This window comes from Staurois parvus, unplaced genomic scaffold, assembly GCF_062004578.1.
Source record: "Staurois parvus isolate SC_StPar_1 unplaced genomic scaffold, SC_StPar_1.0 ptg000708l, whole genome shotgun sequence".
NCBI classification, from domain to species: domain Eukaryota; kingdom Metazoa; phylum Chordata; class Amphibia; order Anura; family Ranidae; genus Staurois; species Staurois parvus.
This window is the reverse complement of record NW_028318504.1, coordinates 8,514,417-8,541,967: the sequence shown is the minus strand read 5'-3', so window position 1 is coordinate 8,541,967 and position 27,551 is coordinate 8,514,417. Positions and strand designations below refer to the sequence as shown.

At 40.3% G+C, this 27,551-nt stretch overlaps 1 protein-coding gene across 1 annotated transcript; it reads left to right on the top strand.

The window, feature by feature from the left end:
* On the top strand, positions 1-27,321 carry LOC149445829 (mesotocin-neurophysin MT). The gene is made up of 3 exons (XM_089653344.1): positions 1-175; positions 24,120-24,324; positions 27,122-27,321. The coding sequence occupies exons 1-3, from the start codon at positions 41-43 to the stop codon at positions 27,169-27,171; spliced, it is 390 nt and encodes a 129-aa protein (XP_089509470.1). The 5' UTR covers positions 1-40; the 3' UTR covers positions 27,172-27,321.
* Positions 27,322-27,551: the final 230 nt, after the last annotated feature.

The window sequence follows — 27,551 nt, the reverse complement described above, 5'->3', positions numbered from 1 at the left end:
AGAACTTTCAAATATAGTCAATAATATTGACACTGGCAACATGACAGCCATGACTTATAACTCTCTGCTGGCTGTCAGCTTCTTCTGCCTGTTAGCCATTTCCTCAGCATGCTACATCCAAAACTGTCCGATCGGAGGGAAGAGATCAGTGCTGGACATCATGGACGTCCGAAAGGTAAGTTGCCAACCCTTTAAAATAATTTCCGTAACCTCTTTGCTGTGCAGTCTTTACATCTTAGCTAGGCATGCATGCTCTTGGAAGACCATGGCATACAGTGAGGATAGTTTACTAAAAAAAGCTGGGAATTTTCAAAGGTGGGACCATACACTTCAGTTATGCAATCATGAGGAAAGCAAATTTCTGTTCAACTTGAATACCCAATAATGCACAGATGCTTTTTACATGATTGGACACTTGAAGTAAATATTGTATTAGGTGGGTTCATTAAAGTCAGATAGGTTGTTCACTTTGCAGGGGAGTATTCCCATAGCTTAATGAATGAGATGAAACTCTTCCATCATCCAATAATGTGCAAGTAATTATGCCCCTTTTTTTGCCTTTCACGTGTTTGGGTATTCTTTGCAAAGTGAATTTTGATCACATTCATTAAGCTAAGGGAAAACGCATTTGAAAAGTAAACGGCATATTTGCTATTAGCAAATCAACCCCTTTGAGTGAAGATTCTCAATTCCTTTAGTAATTCATCCATGAAAAATTGAAATATGATGTTTTAAACAATATGAATATCAACACTCTTTTGAATTGTAAAAGCTTCCCCACTACCGACAGTGATCAAAATATATCTTGGACATGGTATCAAAATGTTTTAACTGTTTTCGGGCTTCTATTACTGAAATGTAGGGAAAAAAATTTGGATGGGTTTCTTATAATTTCACTAAACTTATATACATACAGTTACATCCTGCATAAGCACACAACAATATTAAAGTATCGCTACTAAAATCCATACAGGCCCACTGAAATACATTTCAATTCTAATGGGTCTGTATGGATTGTAGCAAAGGAATATTTTGACATTTGATAGTGTGTTTTATATGCGGGGGTTCAACAAACATAACATTTAAAGACATATTTTATTTATAATATATATATATATATATTTTTTTTTATATATATATTTTTTTATATATATATATTTATATATATATATATATATATATTTATATTATATTGATTTATTCTATTTTTTGTTAATTATTATTTATTTATTTTTAGACAACCTAGATCCCTACCAAATATTTTTTCCTAAATTTTAGTTATTTAACGAAGGCTAGAGGTTTCTACAATATGTATTTTGGGAAGTATAATCAGCTATGGTATGGTCAGTGCCATCATACCATCTCCTGTTCAGATTTTTATTGCTGTTTTGGTAGATGCTAAGGACAATCAACCTCTCTATTTTTTCAATTTTTCCTGGTGAACATTGACATGGGGCCAGGAAGTGAGGGGAAATCCCACATTTGGAGCTGTCACCAGAGCAGGATTGGTGGGGAAATCTTCCAATATGGACATTTTTTGGGGGGTGATGATTTGTTTGTCTTTAGGGAAATCTTTTCTTGCTTCCTGTTGTTTCTCCAAGATAAGAAAAGAAAGAATTTTTCCCTAAAAGGATACAGACAGCAAAAAAAAAAAAGAAAAAGAAAACAGAAGTAAAAATAAACTTTATAGGGTTGTTTTTTAACCATTTCTTACTCCTCAACCTGAAATTTAAAGACAGTTTCTGACTTTATATATATTTTAATGTCTAGTTATGATGCTCTAATCAACTGGAACATGACCAGGGGCAGACTGACCATCCAGGCACTCGGGCACTGCCCAAGGGCCCAGGGTCAGTAGGGGGCCCCATGAGATGCCCCTGGTAGCTTTCATAGGCTTTTTTGGGTGTGGTTTGAGTGTGGGCGAGGACACAGGGGCCCCATGATCTCCTATTGCTCGGGGGCCCCATGAGTTGTCAGTCCGCCCCTGAACATGACCATATATAATGTAAATAACTGTAATAATAAAAGCATAGAATTGAATTAAAGTGCATTGGTGCTCAGGCTGTAGTTTTTTAAAAGACACATTCTTAACAAACAGTAAAAGAGCTTTAAAGCAAACCATCCCTGATCTATGTTGCTGCATGTACTGTAAAGTAATACATTTTCAAATTTCACAACAAAGACTCTACAGTCTAGTTTACTTTGGTTTCTAACAGCTTACAATAGAGGACTGGCATGCTGCCAAGATTCTGTTGTAATAGAGAGTAATAGGAAAAGATTTCAGTGTCTCTGTTGTGAGGATGAATTTCTTCACAATGCACATAGCTACAAAGATGAATGAGAGCTTGTTTTAAACTTGTACTGCTTGTTTAGAATATGTAAATACTTTATTGTGCATAGTCTGAATACAGGTTCACTTTAACATTTTACAGAAAGAGAAGACTTATTTTACTTTTCGAAGACCACTATAGTTATGGAAGCTAATGTAATGCATTATTCTCAATTTATATAACAGATGTACAGAGAATATAACTGGATACTAACATTTATAGGTAAAGTTGATCCAGGGAATATCTGATTGCCTCTCTGGGGATCAGGAAGGTCTTTTTTTTCCCAGCAGGAGCAAATTGGATCATGCCTTGCTGTTTTTTTGCCTTCCTCTGGATCAACTGTAGGTATAGGATTATAACTTTTTTTTTTTAATGGTTGAACTGGATGGACTTTTATCTTTTTTCAGCCAGACTAACTATGTAACTATATTGTATGTTCCCAATATCCATTAAACCAGACTACCAATTTAGCTCCAAAATACAAAATAAAGATATTATTTATGTATTATATAAATTAAAAAAAAACTGTGTAAAACTGTGTTTGATAACGTAATAAGCATAGTATCATACATTCTTAAAACTATAAAATATATACTCACATATTCTATTAAACAGCAATTTCCCCTTTATACATTTTTCTGACAAAGCTATTATTTTAAAGTGATTGTAAAGTCTAACTTTTTTTTAACCCTTTGCCTACCGGACACTTATACCTCCTTCCTACCCAGGCCAATATTCAGCTTTCAGCGCTGTCACACTTTGAGTGACAACTCTGCAGTCATGCAACACTGTACCCATATGAAATTTGTATCATTTTTTTCACACAAATGGAGATTTATTTTGGTGGTATTTAATCACCACTGGGTGTTTTAATTTTTGCACTATAAACAAAAAAAGAGCAAAAAATGTAAAAAAAAATCGTTTTTCTTTGTTTCTGTTATAAAATTTTGCAAACAGGTAATTTTTCTCCTTCACTGATGTGCATTGATGAGGCTGCACTGATAGGCAGCACTGATGGGCACTGATAGGCAGCACTGATGGGCACTGATAGGCAGCACCGATGACCAATGATAGGAGGCACTGATGGGCACTGATAGGAGTCACAGATGAGGTGGCATGGAAAGGGAGCAATGATGGGCACCGATAGGCAGCACTGATGGGCACTGATAGGCAGCACTGATGGGCAGCACTGATGGGCACAGGTGGGTGGCACTACTAGGCACTGATGGGCACAGGTGGGTGGCAGTTCTGGGCACTTGTGGGCGGCACTGCAGGGCACAAGTGGGCGGCACTGGTGGGTGGCACTGCTGGGAACTGATCTTCAGGGCACTGATCATCAGTGCCGATCCATCCTCTGACAATTGCCGGTCACAGCATGAGGAAAGTGCAGCCGATAACCGACAACTGCATTTACCGATGATCTGCTGTGTCATTGGACACAGCTGATCATGTGGTAAAAGGCCGCTGTGATTAGCCTTTTACCACATCACGTGATCAGCTGTGTTCGTAGGACACAGTGATCACAGAGATCATCGGGTGCGCACCCCCAGGGGCGCAGGGAGGCTGCGTTCTGGGAGGACATCATATGATGCCCTCCCAGGACTGGATAACCGCACTGTAGCCATCATTCGGCTATAGCACAGTTGGCTAGTGGTTAAAGTATTTTATTATTATTATACAGTATTTTTTTTAAAGCGCTAACAGTTCGCTCACTGCTGTACATTACAATGGGAGACAGAACATGCGACATGCGACATGCGACAGTACAATAACAATACAATGCGATACACGAGGGGTTCGAGGGCCCTGCTCCTTGGAGCTTACAATCTAGGAGGGAGGGGATAGTGGTACAGGAGGAGATAGCTGTGGGGGATGGAGTGGTAGAAAGAGTGGAGGAGGTCGGGAATTAGCAGGGGGTGGAGTAGGCTTCCCCGAAGAGATGAGTTTTCAGGGTGCGCCTAAAGGAGAGGAGAGTAGGTGATAGTCTGATGGATTGGGGTAGGGAGTTCCAGAGTATGGGTGACGCCCTGGAGAAGTCCTGGAGGCGGGCATGGGAGGAGGAGACTAGGGAACTAGAGAGAAGGAGGTCTTGTGAGGAGCGGAGTGTGCGTGCTGGGTGGTACTTGGATATTAGGTCAGTGATGTAGTTTGGGGCAGTATGGTGGACAGCTTTGTACATCAGTGTTAGGATTTTGAATTTGATCCGTTGGGCAATCGGAAGCCAGTGGAGGGATTGGCAGAGGGGGGTGGTGGAAACGGAGCGGTTGGTAGAGTGGATGAGTCTGTCTGCCATATTCAGGATTGACTGAAGTGGGGATAGCCTGTGGCGAGGCATGCCAGTGAGGAGGGAGTTGCAGTAATCGAGCCGTGATATGATGAGGGAGTGGATGAGCTGTTTAGTGGTTTCTGGGGTTAGGAACGTGCGGATTTTGGCGATGTTGCGGAGGTGGAGTCTGCATGAGTTTGTTAAAGATTGTACTTGGGGCTGGAAGGATAGATTGGAGTCAAGAATGACACCAAGTACTCTGGCCTGTGGAGTACAAACATGTTCTTGCTCTGTGCAATAGTATTGCACAGAATGGCCTGGAGCCTCCTTTTCAGAGGTCCCCCGCTGGCACTCTAGGCTCCACCTTTTCTCTGTGCACCCCCATTGGAAGTGGCTTTTTTTGTACAGTTGGCTCGCTCCTTATCCAACTGTACAAAAAAGTGTCAACCACCCCAACCTATACCTGGCACTTGCAGTAAGGTGCACATGGAAGGCAAGGCACACCACAAACAAACAAAGGATTTTCCAGCACACTTACCAGCCAGCCTGCAAAACAACTGAATTGGCCCAGTCTAACCATTTATGTTAAAAGCAGAGGGTATTGTTTGCACACATTTGCAAATATATGTGTAAGTTGCAGTGCCCACCTTAAGGGACCTCTGTATATACTGCTTTTCTAACTCTAAATTTCCAGAGCCTCAATAGTGGGAGCACATATAAGAATGGATAGATTAAGGGCAGCTATGCCTGGAGGAGCCCACCCATCTTCAACACCTTCCCACCCGGCCTATAGCAGATTGACGGCCGGGTGGGACACTGGTCGTTGTGACTGGGTGTCATATGACATCCTGTCAAAACGAGCTGGTCATGCGGCCACGGGGCCGTGCAGTGGCGTGATCTGTCACCGGCTGTGTCCACGGGACCCCGTGTCAGTGCCCGAGTGCTCGAATGGTCAGTCCGCCCCTGGCTCCTACTCAACTCTAAGGGCTCCATGTACACAGGATGTTTGGAAAACATTTCTGAACGATGGAAACTGACTGATTAAAAACATAGGTTAAAAAACGTCTGTTTAGCTGCGTTTGCATACCGTGTTTATGTGCGTTTGCGTTTAGAAGCCCTTTTTAAGATAACCTCAGCAGACTTTCCAAAATGCCCAGAATGCACTGAAAACAGTAAAAATTAACTATTTCAGACATTTTGAGAGAAATAGAGAGAGCAGAAGCAGAGAGAGCAGTATGTGTTAAGATGACCTGTCTTTTCTGGTTGTATTCACTATGGATCCCATCATGAACATATTGCGGCACGTTCTACCATTTTTTTCCGTCACGCAAAACCTGGAACTGACTGCGCTGGTGTACTGGGTCCATTGGAATACATGGAAAATGCTTTGCATGCATTTCTGATGATGAAAAAAGGCTCTGGACAGCATCTGGATATTGAATGGTTAAAAAACACTTCTAAACGCAAACGCTTATAAACGTGGTTAGCCGTGGTTAGCCGCGGTTAGCAGGGTTTACACACGTTTACAAGTGTTTGCTGTTTGAAAAGCTTATAAAATCTACTCCTGAACGCAAGTTTGGTGCACTCAAAAAAATGACTGTAAACTCAACTGCCTGTAAACAAGATAGTGTACATGGACACATAGGAAAACATTAGGTAGAGTTCAGGGGCTGCTAAAAAAACACAGAACATCAGTTTATCAGCTGCAGTGTACATGAGCCCTAACAGTTGGGTATTATATATAGGCAACTCCTGTTAAGACAATAAACACTTTAGTTAAAAGTATGCAAAAGTGGAGTGAAGGGATCAGCAGTGTATGACATACTATGTACTGTATACAACACAGGGGTATATAACAAACAATGTAGTGTATAGAGTATAGGGGTAAGAAGAATGCAACGTATAACATACAACTTATTGTACAGAATACAGGGATCAAGGGTATATAACATACTTTTTATTGTAACGTGTACAGGGGTCAGAGTTATAGAACTTGCTACATATCAGATAGATAACATGTTATATGATTTGATTTCTATGAGAGGGTAACTATATGTTATCTATATGATACAGTATATGTATAACATACAACATGGTGTATAGAGTGCAAGGCTCATGGGTATAAACCATACTACATATTGTATAGAGTGTAGGGGTCAAGAGTAAATAACATACTACTTACTGCAGAGGTGTGTACCATATTGCATATCATGTACAGTGCAGGTGTCAGGAGTGTATAACGTTCAACATAGCATATTTATTGCAGGGTTCAGGGGTAAATAACATATTACATATCCTATAGAGTGCAGTGGTCAGGAGTAAAACACATACTACATATCATATAGAGTGTAGGGGTGTACACCATACAACGTATTGTGCAGCGTACAGGGGTCAGGAGTGTATAACATACCACATAGTGAATTAAGTGCAGGATTCAGGGGTATATAATGTACAATGTAGTATATAGAGTACAGGGGTCAGTACTATGTAATGTACAACATAGTGGGGGTTATTTAATAAACCTGGAGAGTGCATACTCTGGTGCAACTTTGCACAGAAACCAAAGCTGCACCATATTCTGAGTGCACCCGTTTTAGTAAATCTCCCCTACTGCATACTATGTAGCAGCCAGTAGTATGTGTCATAGTGCACCTTATACAGCTAATAAGTGAGAAGGCCTGGTGTTTGTGGTCAGTCGCAGAAAAATGCCCTACATTTCGTGTCAGTGTAAGGAAGTGGTAGACTAATTGCAAGGTATAGGCATGAGTCTGGGGGTTAGCCTCCCTCTACCATCTGCCACCTCTCCCCACAAAGGACCCCAAACATCCAGATATCAGTGTAGGTATATCATCCCACTTACCAACTTTCCTTCTCTTCCTAACTGTCCTCAGCACCGCATTAATTCCAGAGCAGACTGGAGCCTGCCTCCACACCCCAGCCATACACAAGCAGATAATAATGGATCCCCAGTCAATGGTAGTGGTGCCTTGGGGTGCTGGCCAATAAAAGGTGACCCATAGCTGCCAGGTAGTCAGTCATCATGGCACAGGGGCAGGGGCGGACTGACCATTTGGAAACTCGGGCATTGCCTGAGGGCCCGGGGTCAGTAGGGGGACCCATGAGATGCCACTGGTACCTTTTTCATAGGCTTTTTTGAGTTTGGGCAAGGACACGGGGGCCCCATGATCCCCTATTGCCCGGGGGCCCCATGAGTTGTCAGTCTGCCCCTGCACAGGGGGAACCATTTGTAAGTAGTACACACACTTACTGGTCAAAGGTGAGTGCTTAGTGTTGGATCTAACCGTCCAGCACCCGAAACAGGGACACCGCCTGAACTGATGGGACACAAGGATTTTTTAAAAATGAGATCTAAGATATTCACACAAGGTTCAGGATTGTTTGGGGTATGGAGATGCACCATATGTACAGTTATTCTTTAGAGCCAAATTTCAGCTAAAACATATTTTTGGGGGTTTTGTTTGGAGCAGGCAATGGTTAGAACCTGTGCCATGTTTTTATTTGCTATGTGTATCCCTTTAATGGAAATTTCCTCTGACTTCCGGTCCTAGAGACTAGACAGGATTTGATGATATCTGTTAATGGGGACAGCAATAATAACCTGACAGAGGGTCTCATCTTTACCCTTTTGGTGTCTGTGTCCCTAACGAAGGGACTTTGATCACTTCCTGCCTCAGTGACCAAACAAGAAGCAAGGGTGGCTACAGAAACATCAATCAAACCTGGCAGAGGTTTGTAGTCCCACTCCCCAAGGACTTGTGTCTGCCACTCTGTCTGAAACTGAAAAATAGGTTTTGGCTTTTGGTTGTGCCTTAAAGTAATTATAAAGGTAATTTTTAAAAAATATAATAAACATGTTATACTTACCTGCTCTGTGCAGTGGTTTTGGACAGTGCAGCCCTGATCCCCCTCTTCTTGGGTCCTCCACCAGTGCTCCCAACTCCTCTCCCTCACCAAGTGCCCCCATAGGAAGCCACTAGACACAGACAGCAGGACTCACCCTGCCCCCTGCTTCTATGTTATAGAATTTGATTGACAGCAGCAGGAGCCAATGGCTTCCACTGTTATCAATCTGCCCTGTAAGGAAGGAGAGAAAAGAGAGAGACGCTGGATCAAAATCAGGCTCAGGTAAGTATAAGGGGGGGGGGGGGGGGGGAGCTGCATATGGAAGGTTTTTTACCTTCATGCATAGAATGCATGAAGGTAAAAAAACCTTAAGCCTTTAGAACCATTTCAACAATTTAAAGTGTATGTTCAGCCAAAGCTTTACTTTTTTGTAGTAGTGTAGGGGAGATCTTGAACCCCTTTCAGCTTTAGATTTCTGTCTCTTTAACCTTCTGCAGATTCCCTTATTCCCTTACTCCCTGTCTTGTTAATCTGTTATTACCAATGGTAAAGCTCGGTTCAAACAGCTTGAAAGTCGTGCGACTTCCAAGGCAGCTTTGCATTTTGTCTTGCATGAAACTTGATGTGACTTCAATGTGACTTTCATGCAACTTTGATGTTATGCCTCTTCGGTTTTGGCTAAAATCCCTCTGAAGTCAGATGCTGTTGCATCAAAGTTACATAGATGAAGACAATCCTTGCGACTTTTGTGATTTTAGCATTGCAGTCTATGGCACTGAAGTTGCACTAAAGATGCAGAAAAGTAGTGCAGGAATTTATTTTTAAGTCACCATGACTTGAGTCTCATTGACTAAGATGGCACCCATTAAAATGAATTTTTTTTTACTTATCATGTGACTTTATGGGGGAGATGTACTAAAACTGGAGCACACAGAATCGGCTGCCTATTTTTTCTAGGGGCGAGGACTAAGCTCATACTCAGGGGCGGCCTGACCATTTGGAAACTCGGGCACTGCTCGAGGGCCCGGGGTCAGTAGGAGGCCCCATGAGATGCCTCTGGTACCTTTTTCATAGGCTTTTTTGAGTTTGGGCAAGGACACAGGGGCCCCATGATCCCCTATTGCCCGGGGGCCCCATGAGTTGTCAGTCCGCCCCTGCGTCTTACTCACCTATGGAAAAGCAGTCCCCCATGGTCCAGTGGTGGACTGTTCCTGTCTATGGAGCATGCATTGAGCATACTGACGTCAGGAACAGCCCATTTACAAGACCACTAGATGACCGGGGGGGGGCAAGAGCCGAAAGGACCTGTCTTGTGTGGGGAGAATCGGCAGGTCAGGTGAGTATATCTTCGGTGTCCTCTACCCTAGAATAAAACAAGCATTTGACCCGTGCAGTGTCGGCATGGCCCCACTGCGCGGGCCAAAACATTTTTTACCGGATTTCTGCTTTAAGCTTTGACAATAAAACCTAGAAACTGATTGGTACCAGAATCTGTGTGCTCCAATTTTAGTAACCCCCCCATGTGTCGGTCCAGAAGTTTGGGTTCAACTTTTGGTAACAAAAGATTGGTAACAATTTAGCAATTTTCTTGTCTTCTAAAATTTACCTATAATGTTTCCAAAGTCATAACTGAAATCTAAATTGTTATTTCTACACCAACAATTTGCTGAATTTGCACAAAATTTTATGCCCTTCATAAAAAAAATTGTGGCCTCAATTTACACTTTCAGACATTCAGTAATAACTTAGCAATTATCTTTTCTTTTTTTTTTTCTCTTCTAAATTATAACAATAATGTTTCCAGAATCATAACTGAAATCAAAAATTTTATTGCTACACTAACACTTCTCAAAATTTTAAATGACACAGCTTCTGAACACTATTTCTAAACCTCCTTACACAATAAGCAGCTAATAAGCCTTTTATTCTAATAGATTATATACATCAACATTAGTTTCAACTACAGTATGTTTAAATTCAAAAACTGAAAAGAACAGACACTAAAGCAATGAGCGCAAAAAACTGCACAAGGGACAAAATACAAAAGAGCTGTACAGGAGAACATTCTGCTGTAGTGATTCTAAAGAAGTAGTTCGACTAGTTATAAAGAATGGCATAGAAGGTGGGAGTCAGAGCTGGAAAACTCAGAAATATGAGACAGAGAAAGAAAATTAGAAAAGTGAATCCAAAGCAAAATACGAGACAGTAACATTTAGAAAACGTAGAACAATCACTCAATAGTGATTACAGTTTCAATGTGGTTCCTATTCAGCGCTTTACAATATAACGGGAGACAATACAGCAACAATACAGTTCAATACAAGAGGGTTAGGAGGGCCCTGCTCCTTGGAGCTTACAATCTAAGAGGGAGGGGCTAGTGGTACAAAAGGTAGTAACTGTGGGGGATGGACTGGTAGGAGGAATAGAAGATTCCGTTATTAGCTGAAGGCGAGATAGGCTTCCCTGAAGAGATACGTTTTCAGAGATCACCTAAAAGTGAGCAGAGTAAGCGATAGTCTGATAAATTGGGGTAGAGAGTTCCAGAGGATGGGGGAGGCTCTGGAGAAGTCCTGGAGATGAGCATGGGAGGAGGAGACAAGGGAGCTAGAGAGCAGGAGGTCGTGCGAAGAGCTGAGAGTACGGTTTGGGTAATATTTGGAGACAAGATCGGTGATGTAATTTGGGGCAGAGTTATAAATGACTTTATAAGTTATTGTTAATGTTTTACATTTTATTTGTTGAGCAATAGGAAGCCAGTGGAGGGATTGGCAAAGAGGGGTGGCAGATGAGAAATGGTTAGTAAGGTGGATGAGTCTGGCAGCAGCATTCATGATAGACAGAAGAGGGGATAGCCTGCGATGAGGTCGGCCAATGAGGAGGGAGTTACAATAGTCAAGGTGAGAGATAACAAGGGAGTGAATAAGTTGCTTAGTAGTTTCAGAGGTTAAGAACAGGCGTATCTTGGGGATGTTGCGGAGGTGAAGTCTACAACATTTGGACAACTTAATGGAACAATCCACCCCAAAGTGATACTTAAGCAATCTGTAAAGTCTTGTTGGCGGCGAAGGAAGTCATTTTTTAAATGCCTTGGATGATCCAACATTTCCCATAATTTTTTACTCTTGTTTCTGTTCTCCTGGGAATTTTGGGTGTTCCCATCCACATTTGTGTATTCTAGCTCCTCTTGTTACATTCTCCATATTATAAAACAAAAAATCCAGCAAGGAGTGTGAATCCCTCATAATGGCCATAATAGGCGCATAATATTTCCTCATATTTACTAAGATTCTTAACTGGTCTCTGCACTCAGTAAGTTCACCATGGATTCCTTATACTCTTTGGTACTCAAGGAATGGGACCAATGCACAGGAATCTGCTTACAGGAACATGTAAACTGGTCATGGACCCACCTCCACTAAACTTTATTCTCCTACCAGTGATAAAATGATTAACTATCCAAAATGGTACAAATTCTTACCTGAATACATGGTCATGTGAGGTGCCAGGTCCCAACCTATCTTTCTTTGGAAGTGCAGGGTGCGTTGGCTTTCATTTGATTGCCCATATTACTAGTCAGAAGTATGGGGTATGCTGCTCCCAAGCCCTGAATTGGGTCACCCTCGTGTTGAGTGCCAGTGAGGGCTTGTCCTATGCACCACCAACTGCACAAATCCAAGGGAAAAGCTACAGTAAAAAATAAAAAAAATTTTAAATGTAACAATCAAACTCTGGAGACTTAGGTTAGATGTAGGTTCCCACCTGAGAGGAGTATCCAGGTGGCCTGAGAAGCATCCTCTGCAAGAGGAGGAGGACTCTCTCAGAATGCAACAGGTCTTTTCCTTTGGATTTGTGCCCATGTCGCTACCTTGTGAAGTAGACGCCTTCTCATTGGCTGTTCATCGGTGGGGTCCTCTCAGGTTCCTGAAGACTCTGGCGGTGGTGTGATGATATCGCGAAGAGGGGTTGTAGCAAGACTGGTCAACAGCGAGCCTGGACTGCAACGGTGGATCACTGGTCTTAACTCCTTGAAGAGCCGCCATGGAGGGTCACTTAACAGCGGATTCAGGTAAATAAAAAAGTATTTTGATTGTTTTATAAGTTTTTGATTGGGTGGGAATGGGATGGCTGTGAGGTTTTGAGGGTGGAACAATATTTGCTTGGGGAAGGGCTTTAAAGCAAACCTGTACTTTGCCAAAGTTCTGCCCCGTTTACCTGTTAGAGCTTGTGAAATATGGTATGATATGGTGGCACATTGAACATCACTGCATAGTTACATAATTAGTATGGTTGAAAAAAGACAAAAGTCCATCTAGTTCAACCAATAGAAGGGGAGGAAAAAAATTATATGCAACTGTATATATACACAATCCTATACCAATTGTTGGTCCAAAGGAAAGCAAAAAACCCCCAAAAAAGCACGATCAAAATCGCTCCAGTGGGGAAAAAGATTCTTTCCTGATCCTCCAAGAGGCAATCTGATATTCCCTGGATCACCTTCACCTACAATATTAGTATCGAGCTATATTTTGTGTATATAGGAAAGAATCCAGGCCTTTTTAAAGCAATCTATTGAGCTGACCAGAACCAAATCTTGAGGGAGTCTATTCCACATTTTCACAGCTCTTACTGAATGTGAAGGAGTCTTTCTGTATTTGGAGGTTAAATCTCTTTTCCTCCAGACATAAAGAGTGCCCCCTTGTCCTCTGTGATGACCTTAAAGTGAATAACTGTAAACCAAGTTCACTATATGGACCACTTATGTATGTATACATGTTGATCATACCCCCCCCCCCTTTTCTCCCTTTTTCAAGAGAGAATAAATTCAGTTCCTTTAATATTTTCTCATAGCTGAGCTCCTTTATGCCTTTTATTAGTTTGGATGCCCTTCTCTGCCCTTTCTCAGATATCCTTTCTGTGAATTGGTGCCAAAAATTGAACAGCATATTCTAGATGAGGTCTTATTAATGTTTTGCACAGGGGTATAATTATATCTCTCTTTCTGGAGTCTGTAACACTCTTAATACAAGAAAGGATTTTGCTCACTTTGGAAACCACAACTTGGCATTGAATGCCATTATTACGATTATGATCTTCCAGAATCCCTACATCCTTTTGCAAAATTGAGTCCCCCAGTTGTACTCCCCCCTAGCATGTATGTTACATGTTACATTTATCAACAATAAACCTCATTAGCCACATATTGTAGTTGCCCAATTGAACAGTGCATTGAGGTCAGCTTGTAAGTTGGAGACATCCTGTGGACATTATTCCACTGCTTGGCTTGGTGTCATCTGCAAAGAATGAAATGGTACTTTTAGTCCCAGACCCTATATTAAAAAGATAAGGTCCCAACACCTGGGGTACACCACTAACACCCCTAGACCATTCAGAGTATGAATCATTAATCATTACTCTCTGAATACAGTCTTTTAGTCAATTGTCTATTCATTTATTGATTTTTACAAGCCTGGAGACTTTACCTTACATATTAGGCACGTGTGGGGAACTGTGTCAAATGCTTTTACAAAATCCAAATATATTATCTCCACAGCCACTCCTTTGTCTAATGTATTGCTTACCTCCTCAAAAAAAAGTGAGATGAACCCAGGCTGTATGTTGCTTAAAATATTTTTTTCTGGCAAGAGCTCATCTATGTGGTCTTTTATTAAACTCTAGTATCTTCCCAACTATAGATGTTAAACTAACAGGTCTATAGATACTTGGTAAGGACTTTTCTCTTGACCCAGGAGCGAAACCTCATAAAAGCAAGATAAAAAATAAAACACAGGGCAAATAAACAGTTCTCTAATATAGTTGTATGCCATTGATATATCATCAGATGGGGTGATGTGGGCATAGAAATATAGGAAAAAGTAATTTATTGGGCCCCAATATGAGAATGGTCATAGTTCTATAGTCAGGGAAAAGATTTGCATCTTTTTTGCTATCAATGTAGGTTACACTCTTTAAGCAAAGTCAGTAAAGTGTTAATTAATTTCCATCTGCAGCCGGGACAAAAATATGCAGCATTCTTTCTTTTCAAATAAAGAAACGTACATCTTCAATTAAAAGAGAAAAAGTTGAAAAGTTCTCTAAAGACATTCAAAGCACTATAGATTCCAGATAACACAGAATAATGTGCTGTAATTGAATGAACAGTAAGTCAACAGTGTCCTTACAAGTGTTCTTAAATCTCAGTTACCCAAGACATCTTAGCCAGTTTCAGTGGTTTACTCCAACGTTACACACTGCATGTCAGTGCTGAAAAGCAGAGCTATGCGTTTCAAGTGTTAAAATATTAAATATAAAATATAGTAGTGTCCAGCATAGCATGTCGGGGTCCCTGTAGTTCTGGGAGATAGCAATAACATGCATTGCTAAACTGCAACAAGCAAGGTCAGCAGACTATTAGCATTAGAAAGAGTGTGTACTCAAGAGACAAAACTATAATTTTACCAATTTACAAAACTCTGGCCATGTCTTGAATATGCTGTCCTGTTCTGGTCACCAAATCTCATGAATGATGTGCTTGACCTGGAGAGAGTACAGAGAAGGTCAACAAAGCTAATAAGGGGGATGGAGGACCTTAGTTATGAGAAACAACAACAAACAATAAACATTCTCTGTGGAGAAGAGACATCCAAGAGGGGAAATGATAGCAATATATAAATATTTGAACGGTGACTAGCATTGGGAGGAAATTTTTTAATGTTGGGTCTTGGAAGGTTGGAAAATTTGAAACTGCTTAAGGGGCGCTTTACTCTTAGGATAGTAATGATGTAGAACTCCCTCACACAGTTGGTGGTGTCTACAGGGAGTATAGATAAGTTCAAAAAAGTGTTTAGATGTGTTTCTTAATAAACACAATGTTTAGGGATATGGAAAACAGTAGTTACACTCACATACATACACACTCTCAGGTTGAACTGGATGTACCGGTGTCTTTATTCAATCTTACCAACTATGTAACTATCAATCAGCCTTAATGTTAGGGACCTGCTGATGGTAGCCTCTAGAGTTCCACAGACCGGAATTCCCCAAGGCGCGGAATCTAAGCCCCGACCTGCTTGTTCACCAGGGCCCCTGATGGTGGGGATGGACTTGGAGCAGGCCGAAACCAGATCGCGGCCCCTGGGTGCACCCAGCTGTGGTAGAAGCGCTTGCCGGAGGTGTTTAGCAGGTGAGAGCCTGATGTAAGGAGGTAGAAAGAGCAGAGTCGGGGAGGCCGGGTCGGTAGCGGTGGAGTCAGCACGGTACAAAACAGTAGACAGAAGGATAAACTGGTCACGAGCCGGGTTCGGTAACAAGAGATCAAAACGTGTGGGATTAGACAGGAGAATGATCAGGCAAGCCAAGGTTCAGAGCAGGAGACAATCAGCACATCAAGGTCAGGCAGGGTGGGCAACAAAGCAATCTTAAATCAGGAACACGGGATACAGGTAAGACCATACGGCAATTAGAGCACAGACCTGACCTGTTTTAAATAGGGCGCCCTACGCCCTAATTGGTGCCAAGCGTGCATCTGAGATCGTGAGCGCGAATGCGTGACCGCCTCTGCCGTCGTGGATGCCCAGGTCCCAATGCCGGGCATACCATGCATGCGCAGACCCGTGCGCGATCGTGGACAAATCTGGGGTCCCTGACACTCAAACTTCATATATTTCTTGGAAGAAATTACAGAAACAAAGCTGAACTTGAGTTCCAATCTCCTCTGACCAGGCATGGCCAGTCATTACAATTGATGACATCTCCCTGAAGGATTTTTCAATAATATAAAGCAGTCTGTAGATCTCAGAAGTTAGGTGTGTAGATATGATGTAGTCATCATGAAACATCTTGTAATATAGGAATATACGTTTTTAAATTGCACGAGTGGTAATGTTTCTGCGTATAGTGAAGGGAAAGAAAAGAGGGCACTTCCAGCACTATTTATCCAGTGCTGGGACAAGATCCTGCAGCACCCAGGGCAAAAAGGCCAAAGCACACCCCAAACCCAACTCCCCCTCGAAGAGTTGTACACTGCTACAACAGCATAGCTTTGTTTCCTGTCCTTTTACTACCTGCCCTCTTCCTACTGAAGAGCTGTGGCCACTCTTCTTTCTACACCTTGGCCTGACCCTGGCTTTATTTCTGGACCCATAATCACATGATGAGATTTTTAATAAAGATTGTTCCTCTCAGAAAATGGTTCCTTGAAGGTATCTGCTTATGTAACAGACATGGGACTACTTCTGGCCATTTTTACAATGATGTTTTTGTCATCATCACATTATGAAGACTAAAGTAAGAGGGTTGAGACTCCTCATTGCAACTAGAGGATTGAAAATACGATCCTTCATTTAAGAGATACAATCTAATGCTATCTGTCTAGGACTCCCTTTAGCACTGAGGCAATTGTTTTTGTCTCTGTACATAAAGATATAAAGATCACCAATAAATATCTGACCATCTAAACTCAGGTCACGCTGATCTTTTAACTTTTCGGCCTCAGGGAACTACTGTTGTGACATCTAGTGTGGGCTTTAAGGTCACCACAACTATGGTGACTATTATGATGGGTTCTCACTCTCTCTGCTGCTTTTTATTTATTTTATATTATGGAGAATGTAACAGGAGGAGCTGAACACAAAGGTGGGAACACTGGAAACTTCCAGGTGCACAGGTACTGAATCAAAAACTATTGTAGCACCCTCCTAGTATAAGACATTGGGTAAATTTAGTGTTTGGCTCCTTCTGTAATCAAGGGAGCAGTGATCATTTGTCCTGGTCTGTTTAAAGTTTCACAAGCTGGGAATTTGATTGCTTCCTCCTGCTTTTGGATGAAGCTTCCAGAGCTTAGGGAAGGAGACGCAAGTAACCAGCCTGAATTTTTATCACGCTCCAGACAAACCCTGGAGAGGAATGTACAGTAGGGGGCTAAAAAGGTCATAAATAGTCTGAAGAACTGGAGAGCTGTGTTCCTTCTCCCCAAGATGGTTCCAAGCCTGAGGGGCTGCTGCCTTCAGGCAGCCCATGGACTGTGCAGTTGTTTAGAGGCCTCAGTGGTGTCAAGGCTGAGAGTCTGGATGGACCTTGTTAGAAGCTGTTTTCAGGACCTCACCACAAGAGATCTGGTCTGGAGAAGGACTGTCTCACTCACTGGACCATGTCTGGAGGAAACTGGAAGGAGGCAGCTGTCCTGGAGACTTGTGAGTGAAGACCCTAAATTGATCCCTGTGACTGTGCAGTGTTCTGGAAATTGCGCTGGGTACCAGTAGTTGTGTATTGGCGCAAGGTATCCAGATGCTAAAGAGACTTGCCTCATGGCCCCCAGCTGTGAGGCCTTAGACTGCTCAGAGGCTTGCCTCATGGTTCCTCAACTGTGAGGCAGTAGACTGTTCAACACCCACAAATGCTTCAGGAGAAGAATATCCTCTAATTGCTAGGTACTAGTAACTTTGGAGTATCCCATGCCCTAACTCCTCTCCTGTTAAGGTTTCTTCAAGCAATAAAAAAAACATCCACTATACTGTGCTATTGAAGCTGCTGTGTATGGGCTGGGGATTCTTGGGGCCATGGGTTCAGCGGTCAACCGCTGAAGAACAAGGTAATACCAGCAACCCCTATGGGGGAAGCGCTAAACTATAGTGAGGAGATTTCTTTTTTGTAATATGCAAGACATATTATAAGCCAGGGGCTGACACCATCTAAAACTAAAATGTCGGTTTTGGATTGACCAACTCTTTAAAGTCAGAGTTAGCATCATTCCTGTTAAGAAATCAGTGGGCCTTATTTCAGTAGAGTTTTTGATTTTGTACAATTTCCCAAGAGAAAAAATAGTCCAGTAGGATTTTAAAAAGTCGTATGTGTGAGCACTTTTCATTTACCCTTCTCCTTACAAGACACTGCTCCATATTCCCATCACTGGCTGCCAGCCACTGAAGGGTGCTTTGTTCAGCATTTTCTCCAGGAAGTGAAACTATTTTGTGTTGCATTTCAATTATAGGTTATGACTAAGGCCGTTTGGCCGAAACCCGTCAACCTACTGTACTTTTGATGTCATTTTTTGTGACTGATTTAATAAAAATGTGTTGCATTTCAATACTCTTTATTTAGCCGCCATGGACGTTAACATGGGTTTATCTTCTAAGTAGACATAGCTAAACAATCATTTTTATGTTTGTGGCACGTATCCACTTTTACATGTAGATCACATTTTACTGATTGCCTTCCAGCTTCTGGCAATGTTCATGTGAAAGAATACAAATAAAAGTATAAGTGCAGAGCATTGTTGAGCCAGTCATACTATGAGCATGTGAAGGACATTACTGAAGGTGCATTGTGTACACTTTATAAAGAACTTATGAATACAAGAATTATTGGAATGTAATACTGAACTGCAGTTCAGCAACCAATACATAGTAACATTGTTCAAACCCTTCAATAATGACTCGAAAGGTCAAAGTGATTTCATATTTGTATTTTGCTAAGCCTATTGAGCATCCTGGTAAATGAGCTGCATAAAGGAACTGTTTTCTTTACGTCTCGCAGGAAGGGAAATGTTTTATTCTTTTAAAGCAGGCAGCAGCCATTCTAACTTCTTGTATTTTTTTTTCTTTTGACTAGAATGTCTTTTTAAAAAAAGGCAGTTTGCAATTTGTGCTCCCCACCTGTACACCCCCAATGAACCAGATCAATTGTTACATTTTAGCTGTTACCTCGCAGTCATTTTGTCATTTCATATGACACAAAAATAATATGTATTAGACATGTGCAGAACGAAAAAAAAAAGTGTCTTGTATTGATTAATTATTTAAATAATTTTGATTAGTTAAATTTGTTAAATTTACTTAATTCGTTTTCGGAATTTATTTAGTTTAGGTTAATTTTCAAATTCGATTAACATTTTCCAAATTCGACTGAAATAAACTTAATTTGACCGAATCGAAAAGTATCAGTTCAAATTTATTCTATTCGAAATTCAAATTGGTTAATTAAAATAGTTATATTTTCATTATTTTATTTTATTATTTTTTTCTATTAGTTTATATTCTATTCTATTATCTTCTATTCTTTTCAAATTCGAATTTATTCTATTCGAATTTCGGAAGACGGTTATATTCTTTCTATTTTATTCAATTCTATTCTATTGTTTTTTTCTCTTCTATTCTTTTATTTTCTATTCTATTTTATTCTGTTTTACTCTATTCTCTTATGTTCTATTCTATTTTGTTTTATTCTATTCTATTCTTTTCAAAATTCGGAAAGGCAGCTATATTCTATTCTATTCTTTTAATTTCTATTTTATTCTTTTATTTTCTATTCTATTCTGTTTTACTCTATTCTTTTATATTCTATTCTGCTCTGTTTTATTTTATGTTAGAAATTCGAATTTCAGAAGGCAGCTATAGTCTATTTGATTCTATTCTATGCTATTATATTCTTTTATATTCTATTATTTTCTATTCTATTCCTTTATTTTTTATTCTATTCTACTTTATTTTTGTATTTTCTATTCTATTTTACTGTATTCTATTCTTTTATATTCTATTATATTCCTTTATTTTTTATTCTATTTAATCTATTCTTGGTTTCAAATTCAATTTCGTTTTGGAATTCGATTTCAATTTCATTTTTGAATTTGAATTCTATTCAAATTTCGGACAACATTTTTTTCATTATTTCAGATTCATTTAAATTCGTTACTATTGAAAATTGGAAATTTGGATACATCTGAATAATGAGAAATTTGTCCAAATTATGTTTTGGACCGAAATGAACCGCACAAGTCTAATATGTATATTATAAGGCTTTCTATTGACGGTATTGGGTAAGGGGAAAAGGGGCTTGATTAAAATTATGGAAGGGTCATTAAAGGGTTAAAGAACAATTATTATTATTTTAAGTTTATATAATGCTATCTTTATAAAGACAGCTTGAATAGAGTGACTCAATACCTGTTTTGGAGCAGTGTGATGGCATGGGCATGCATGGCTGCCAGTGGCACTGGGTCATTAGTGTTTATTGATGATGTGACAGAAGACAGAAGCAGCTGGATGAATTCTGCAGTGTTTACAGATATACTGTCACCCCAGATTCAGCCAAATGCAGCAAAGTTGATTGGACGACACTTCACAGTACAGGTGGACAATGATCCAAAACACACTGCAAAAGCAACCCAGGAGCTTTTGAAGGAAAAAAAGTGGAATATTCTCCAATGGCCGAGTCAATCACCTGATCTTAACCCAACTGAGCATGCATTTCACTGGCTGAAGGCAAAACTAAAGGCAGAAAGACCCACAAATAAAGAACAACGAAAGACAGCTGCAGTTAGAGCCTGGCAAAGCATCAGAAAGGAGGAAACCCAGTCTTTGGTAATATCCATGGGTTCCAGACTTCAGGCAGTCATTGCCAGTAAAGGATTCTCAACAAAATATTAAAAATGAACATTTTATTTATGATTATATTCAATTGTCCAGTTACTTTTGGTCCCTTGAAAAAGGGAGGATGGCTACTCTTAAGAGCCGTAATTCCTAAACCTTTCCTCCAATTTGGATGTACATACCCTCAAATTAAACCTGAGAGTGTGCACTTTCAGCCCATATCCATTATATAACTATAGCTTGAATATGTTTTGGTAAATACCTGAAAAAACTAAAATTGTGCCTGTGTCCAAATATATAAGGACCTGAATGTATATGAACTATACAGTGGGGATTGAAAGTTTGGGCACCCCAGCTAAAAATTTGTATTAATGTGCATAAAGAAGCCAAGGAAAGATGGAAAAATCTCCAAAAGGCATCAAATTACAGATTAGACATTCTTATAATATGTCAACAAAAGTTAGATTTTATTTCCATCATTTACACTTTCAAAATAACAGAAAACAAAAAAATGGCATCTGCAAAAGTTTGGGCACCCTGCAGAATTTATAGCATGCACTGCCCCCTTTGCAAAGCTGAGACATGCCAGTGTCATGGATTGTTCTCAATCATCATCTGGGCAGACCAGGTGTTGTCAATCTCAAAGGTTTTAAATGCCCAGACTCATCTGACCTTGCCCCAACAATCAGCACCATGGGTTCTTCTAAGCAGTTGTCTAGAAAACTGAAACTGAAAATAGTTGACGCTCACAAAGCTGGAGAAGGCTATAAGAAGATAGCAAAGCGTTTTCAGATGTCAATATCCTCTGTTCGGAATGTAATTAAGAAATGGCAGTCATCAGGAACAGTGGAACTTAAAGCAAGATCTGGAAGACAAAGAAAAATATCAGACAGAACAGCTCGCAGGATTGTGAGAAAAACAATTCAAAACCCACGTTTGACTGCACGATCCCTCCAGAAAGATCTGGCAGACACTGGAGTTGTGGTACACTATTCCACTATAAAGAGATACTTGTACATATATGGTCTTCATGGAAGAGTCATCAGAAGAAAACCTCTTCTACGTCCTCACCACAAAAATCATCATTTGAACTTTGCAAATGAACATATAGACAAGGCTGACGCATTTTGGAAACAAGTCCTGTGGTCCGATGAGGTTAAAATTGAACTGTTTGGCCGGAATGAGCAAAGGTAAGTTTGGAGAAGAAGGGGCACAGAATTTAATGAAAAGAACCTCTGTCCAACTGTTAAGCATGGGATTGGATCAATCATGCTTTGGGGTTGTGTTGCAGCCAGTGGCACAGGGAACATCTCACGAGTAGAAGGAAAAATGGATTCAATAACATTTCAGCAAATTTTGGATGGTAACTTGATGCCATCTGTGAAAAAGCTGAAGTTAAAGAGAGGATGGCTTCTACAAATGGATAATGATCCTAAACACACCTCGAAATCCACGGGGGGATTACATCAAGAGGCGTAAACTGAAGGTTTTGCCATGGCCTTCACAATCTCCTGACCTCAACATAATTGAAAATCTATGGATAGACCTTAAAAAGAGCAGTGCGTGACAGACAGCCCAGAAATCTCAAAGAACTGGAAGACTTTTGTAAGGAAGAATGGGCAAAGATACCTCAAACAAGAATTGAAAGACTCTTGGCTGGCTACAAAAAGCGTTTACAAGCTGTGATACTTGCCAAAGGGGGCAGTACAAGATATTAACTCTGCAGGGTGCCCAAACTTTTGCAGACGCCATTTTTTTGTTTTCTGTTATTTTGAAAGTGTAAATGATGGAAATAAAATCTAACTTTTGTTGACATATTATAAGAATGTCTAATCTGTAATTTGATGCCTTTTGGAGATTTTTCCATCTTTCCTTGGCTTCTTTATGCACATTAATACAAATTTTTAGCTGGGGTGCCCAAACTTTCGAACCCCACTGTATATATATATATATATATATATATATATATATATATATACCCAAAATAGGTACAGAGGACTCTATACAAGATGTCTTTGGAAATATGGACTGAGCTTAATAAAAATGTTGACTATAAAATGCTGTTGCTTTGATTTATCTCTGCTGCAAGCCCCTTGAGTGCCTTTATACCTGTTTTCAAGATTTATTTGTGGGTGAGCACCTGGACCTTCACCTTATACATAGGCTGCCGTGGCATCCCTTGGGATATAAAGCAGGCAGTAGGTGTACTCAATGGGACTTGCAACAGGAGGATTTTTTCAACAAAATTTAATCAACGTGAACATTTCGGCAGGGCGCAGCCCACTTTCTCAAGTCTTCCAGTTGAGTACATCTACTGCCTGCTTCATATTTTACATACATTTTTCCTGCATTGCACCAAGGCCAAAATCCCTACAGGTGTGTGTAGTGGTTCAGATCTACACTGTATATATCAGATAGATTTCTCTTCACTTCCTGTTCCAGAGCAACAGGAGAAGGTAAGAGGAGATGCAAAGCGATACCTCTTTGGGGAGGTGCAGTGTGGTGCGGCGGCAGTAAATTCACAGTGCCCAGTTGTAGAAACAGAACTTTGATTAAATTCAACTTTACAGAAATCTTGGCAGGAGGACACCAGACCAGGAACACTCACAAGTTGTAGTGATAATTTAGAACAGAGCAGGTCTTGAAGGTGCTGACAGTGTCTGTCCTAGAGGGTGGAATGCGGCCTGGCCAGTTGGCACTGAAATGGGAAGTTTCCAGGAAGGATGGCATGTCCCTATCCTGTCTCTACTCATCTGGAATTTTTTCCTACTGCTATTTACTTTCCCTAACAGACAGGTGAACTGTCCCTACGCTACCCACTCGTAATATGTGTGCCAAATCCTGGAACCAGGGTTTTAAATAGACTCTTCCTGACCCATGATGGCCACCAGAGTCACATGGGGTAGCAGCATCCAACTGGATAGTTCCACCAGTGACCCAGGAAGCCATAGAGAAACATTATTCCTCTTGATTTCCTCTCCCTATGCTATGCCGCTGCAGTTGAGCACCACCTGCAGTAGGGAAAGCAGACTGCACCTGCCTACACCTCTCTCAAACAGGTATCCCCATGTGAAGATCACAACAACATACACTGTGACAATAGAGTTATAACATGTTTAGGAATAAAGTGCGCAACTGCTGTTGACAGGCTTAGTTCAAGCAGAAGCCAATATCTCCACAGATTATACCCGAGAGAGAAAGTTCCCCAAGAGGGAAAAGGTTTAAAAGAGTTAAAAGGTTTTTGTGTATTTCTCTGTTCCCCCCAGCTTTAACCATGTTCTGCTCTGTTTACTCTAGTGCATTCCCTGTGGTCCAAGAAACAAAGGTCACTGCTTCGGGCCCAGTATCTGCTGTGGTGAGGAGCTGGGCTGTTACTTTGGTACTTCAGAGACACTTAGATGCCAGGAGGAAAATTATCTGCCCTCGCCCTGTGAGTCCGGGAGGAAACCATGCGGGAATAATGGTGGCAACTGTGCGGCCTCTGGCATCTGCTGTAACCACGGTGAGATCCTGCAGAAAATGTGTAGACAGACTAGTCAGAACCATTTCAGTAATTGGTTGAAAATGGGAAGGAGCCCAAGGCTTACCATAAAAGAGGGCTCACTAGCAGGGCTGCTAGCAATGCACTTGGATAGTTAATGTTCTAAGACAATGTTCTAAACCCATTCCTAAAAATACTTGCAACCAGTCATGTTGCTAGGGCTTATTCACTCTATTGTGGGACTTTAATGTGTGTTATGCCATGCATTAATGTGCATTCCCTTTGGATATAAAAAAGGTCCATGTAATATTTTTGGCAGCTGTCACTGGTGGTCTTCATTTGAAAATTTTAGAAGCCTGGCTGTCATCTCAATATGTTGAGAAAAGTTGAACTTGAAGCGCCACACCATTGTTAAGAGGTCCAGATACAACTTTACTCCATTAAAGGTCAGGGGTATAATTTGAGTAGCCAACACGTTTCGGGAGCCCAAGTGCCCCCTTCATCAGGGCTTTACTGGCCAAAAAAAGTGAACAGATCAGGAGTGAATTGGACCTACAATGGTATTTATTCCAGTGTGAATTAAAAGCAAAGGCCTAATCAGCAGCTTGTTTGGCAGCCAATTTCAATATGTTGAGCCACTGACCAAGAACAGAATTTTGACTTAAGCTGCTACATCCATTTCTTGTTCAGTGATTTAGAAGGTTCTGTAGCTAGAAGGTCAGCATGACAGCCAGGCCACTGGTCAGTGAGAGGTTTGGCCCTCTTGTGCGATAGCCAGAACTGTTAAGAGGTCAAGCATTTGTCACAGGTGGCTTTCTTACCTTGGTAGTTGTGGATATTTTTCATCTCTGATCAATGAAGTCACTGTCAGTTGACTTTAGCCACAGAGATGCCTTCCATTGCTTGAGGAACCACATATTCAATTAACCACTTGCCAACAACAACAGTAGTAGCTTCTGCGCTCAGGGCCCTCCCCGGCCAACGTCCGCTGTGATTGAACACAACAGAATTTTGTCAGCAGGTTTCAGCCGATGATTCATGGCTGAGACCTACTAATCTGCTGTGTCCAATCACAGCCCAGAGTCCTGTGTTGACAAAAAACCCAGGGCTCTGTACAGAGGGAATGATCTGTTTGTTTCTACTCCCTACAAAGCAGGGAGAAAGAACAAGCAGATATTTAGCAAAAAGCTGCAAAAATTGTAAATATTAACATTGTTAGGCACACAGTTGAGTGCCCAAGTTGTTAATCCCCTTCCCAGCCACTGTCATTAGTACAGTGACAGTGTATAGTATTATCCCTGATCACTATATAGTTAGTTTGTGTACCTCCCAGCCAGTGTCAGTTAGTGTCAGATTGTCACCCACACTATCACTCTCACACTATAAGTTGCTGATCACCGCCATTATTAGAATTAAAAAATTAAATAAAAATTCCAGTATATATACCATAGTTGTAGACTAAATAACTTTCACACATACCAATTAATATACACTATTTTTTACCAAAGATATGTAGCAGAATACATTTCGGCCTAAATGAAGAAATTTGATTTTTTTTTTAACATATTTTATAGCAGAAACATTTTCAGTCTTTTTGTTTATATAAAAAAAAAATAGAAAACCCATTGGTATCAAATACCACCAAAAAAAAATCTCTATTTGTGTGAAAAAAAGTATATACATTTCATTTGGGTACAGCACTGCATGACCGCGCAATTGCCAGTTAAAGTAACGCAGTGCTAAATAGCAAAACATGACCTGGTCATGAAGGGGGTAAAACCTTCCAGAGCTCAAGTGGTTAACTAGAGTGTAACCTCTAACATTTACAAAATACGTACTGAGTTCTGGAAGGCTCTGAGTGAGGCTGGGTGTCATTGTGAGGAAATTAGGGTTCTGGAGGGGATTAGGGGACTCTGCAGCCGACTTAGTGGCCGGTTCTTAGACACGTGCCGTTTGTTTCAATCCAAATCAAAATTCGGACGAAATTTTCATTATTCGCAGATTCGGATGCATACGAATTTCCAAATTACAATAATACCAAATGTAAACGAATCAGATATAACTAAATTAAATTTCGTCCAAAATAACAAATTATCTGAGTTTGAATCAAATTTGAAACAAATTTGAAAATGAAATCGAATTCGAAAACAAATTCAAAATGTAAACATATTGCTGACTATTGCTGATTTCCTTTGAAGACTGTGTATTAGAATATAACTGTCTTGCGAAATTAGAATTTTAAAAAGAATAGAATAGAATAAAACAGAATAGAATAAAAAAGAATAGAATAGAAAAAAAATAATAGAATAAAAATAAAGGAATAGAATAGAAAAGAATAGAAGAATAGAATAGACCAGAATAAGATAGAAAGAATATAGCCGTCTTCTAACTATTCAATTTTCGAAAAGAATAGAATAGAAAATAAAAGAATATAATACAATACAAAAAAATATAGAAGATTTACCCCCCTTCCTGACTAGGCCATATTTGTAATATGGCGCTATTTTACTTTAACTGTCAATTGCGCAGTCATGCAATGCTGTGCCCAAATGAAATGTATTTCCTTTTTTTCCCACAAGTTTTTACTTTCTGCGTTATAAACAAAAAAGAACGCAATTTTGAAAAAAAATATATATATATTTTTTATTTTCTACTATAAAACATATCCAATAAAAAATGTTAAAAATCAAATTTCTTCATAAATTTAGGACAAAATGTATTCTGCTACATGTCTTTCCTAAAAGAACTGGTAGTGGGCCAAGGCTGATAGTTGAAAACTGCGGCTGGCGACTAAACTTACGCTTTGTTCCTCCTGCAGAGAGCTGTACAGTGGATCCGGCCTGTGAACAGGACTCTGTATTTTCCTAGTTCTTGTACATACAAACCACGTGTCTCATCCAGTGCAAACCAACCAAGAACATCTCAGCAAGACGGCACCAACACATCGAGCGGGATACAAACAGCCAGAGTATAGGTGTACTGTATGATGAATAAAGTATCTAAAAACAGTATAAACAAGTCTGCCCTCTATTTGAAAATTATTTAATCAGAGGTTTTTTGTTTTTTAACAGAGGATTTTTCATATATTTATCTAATCTATTTGGTGATTAGATAGGTGATTCTGCCACAACTCATTCTGAACCTTTCTCTGTTTTTATATGCTTCCCCAGCAAAGTGGTGGCATAGATAATAAGGGGTCTATTTATAAAAAAAAGATCGCTCAGCATTTGTACAACTGTATTGTGTCA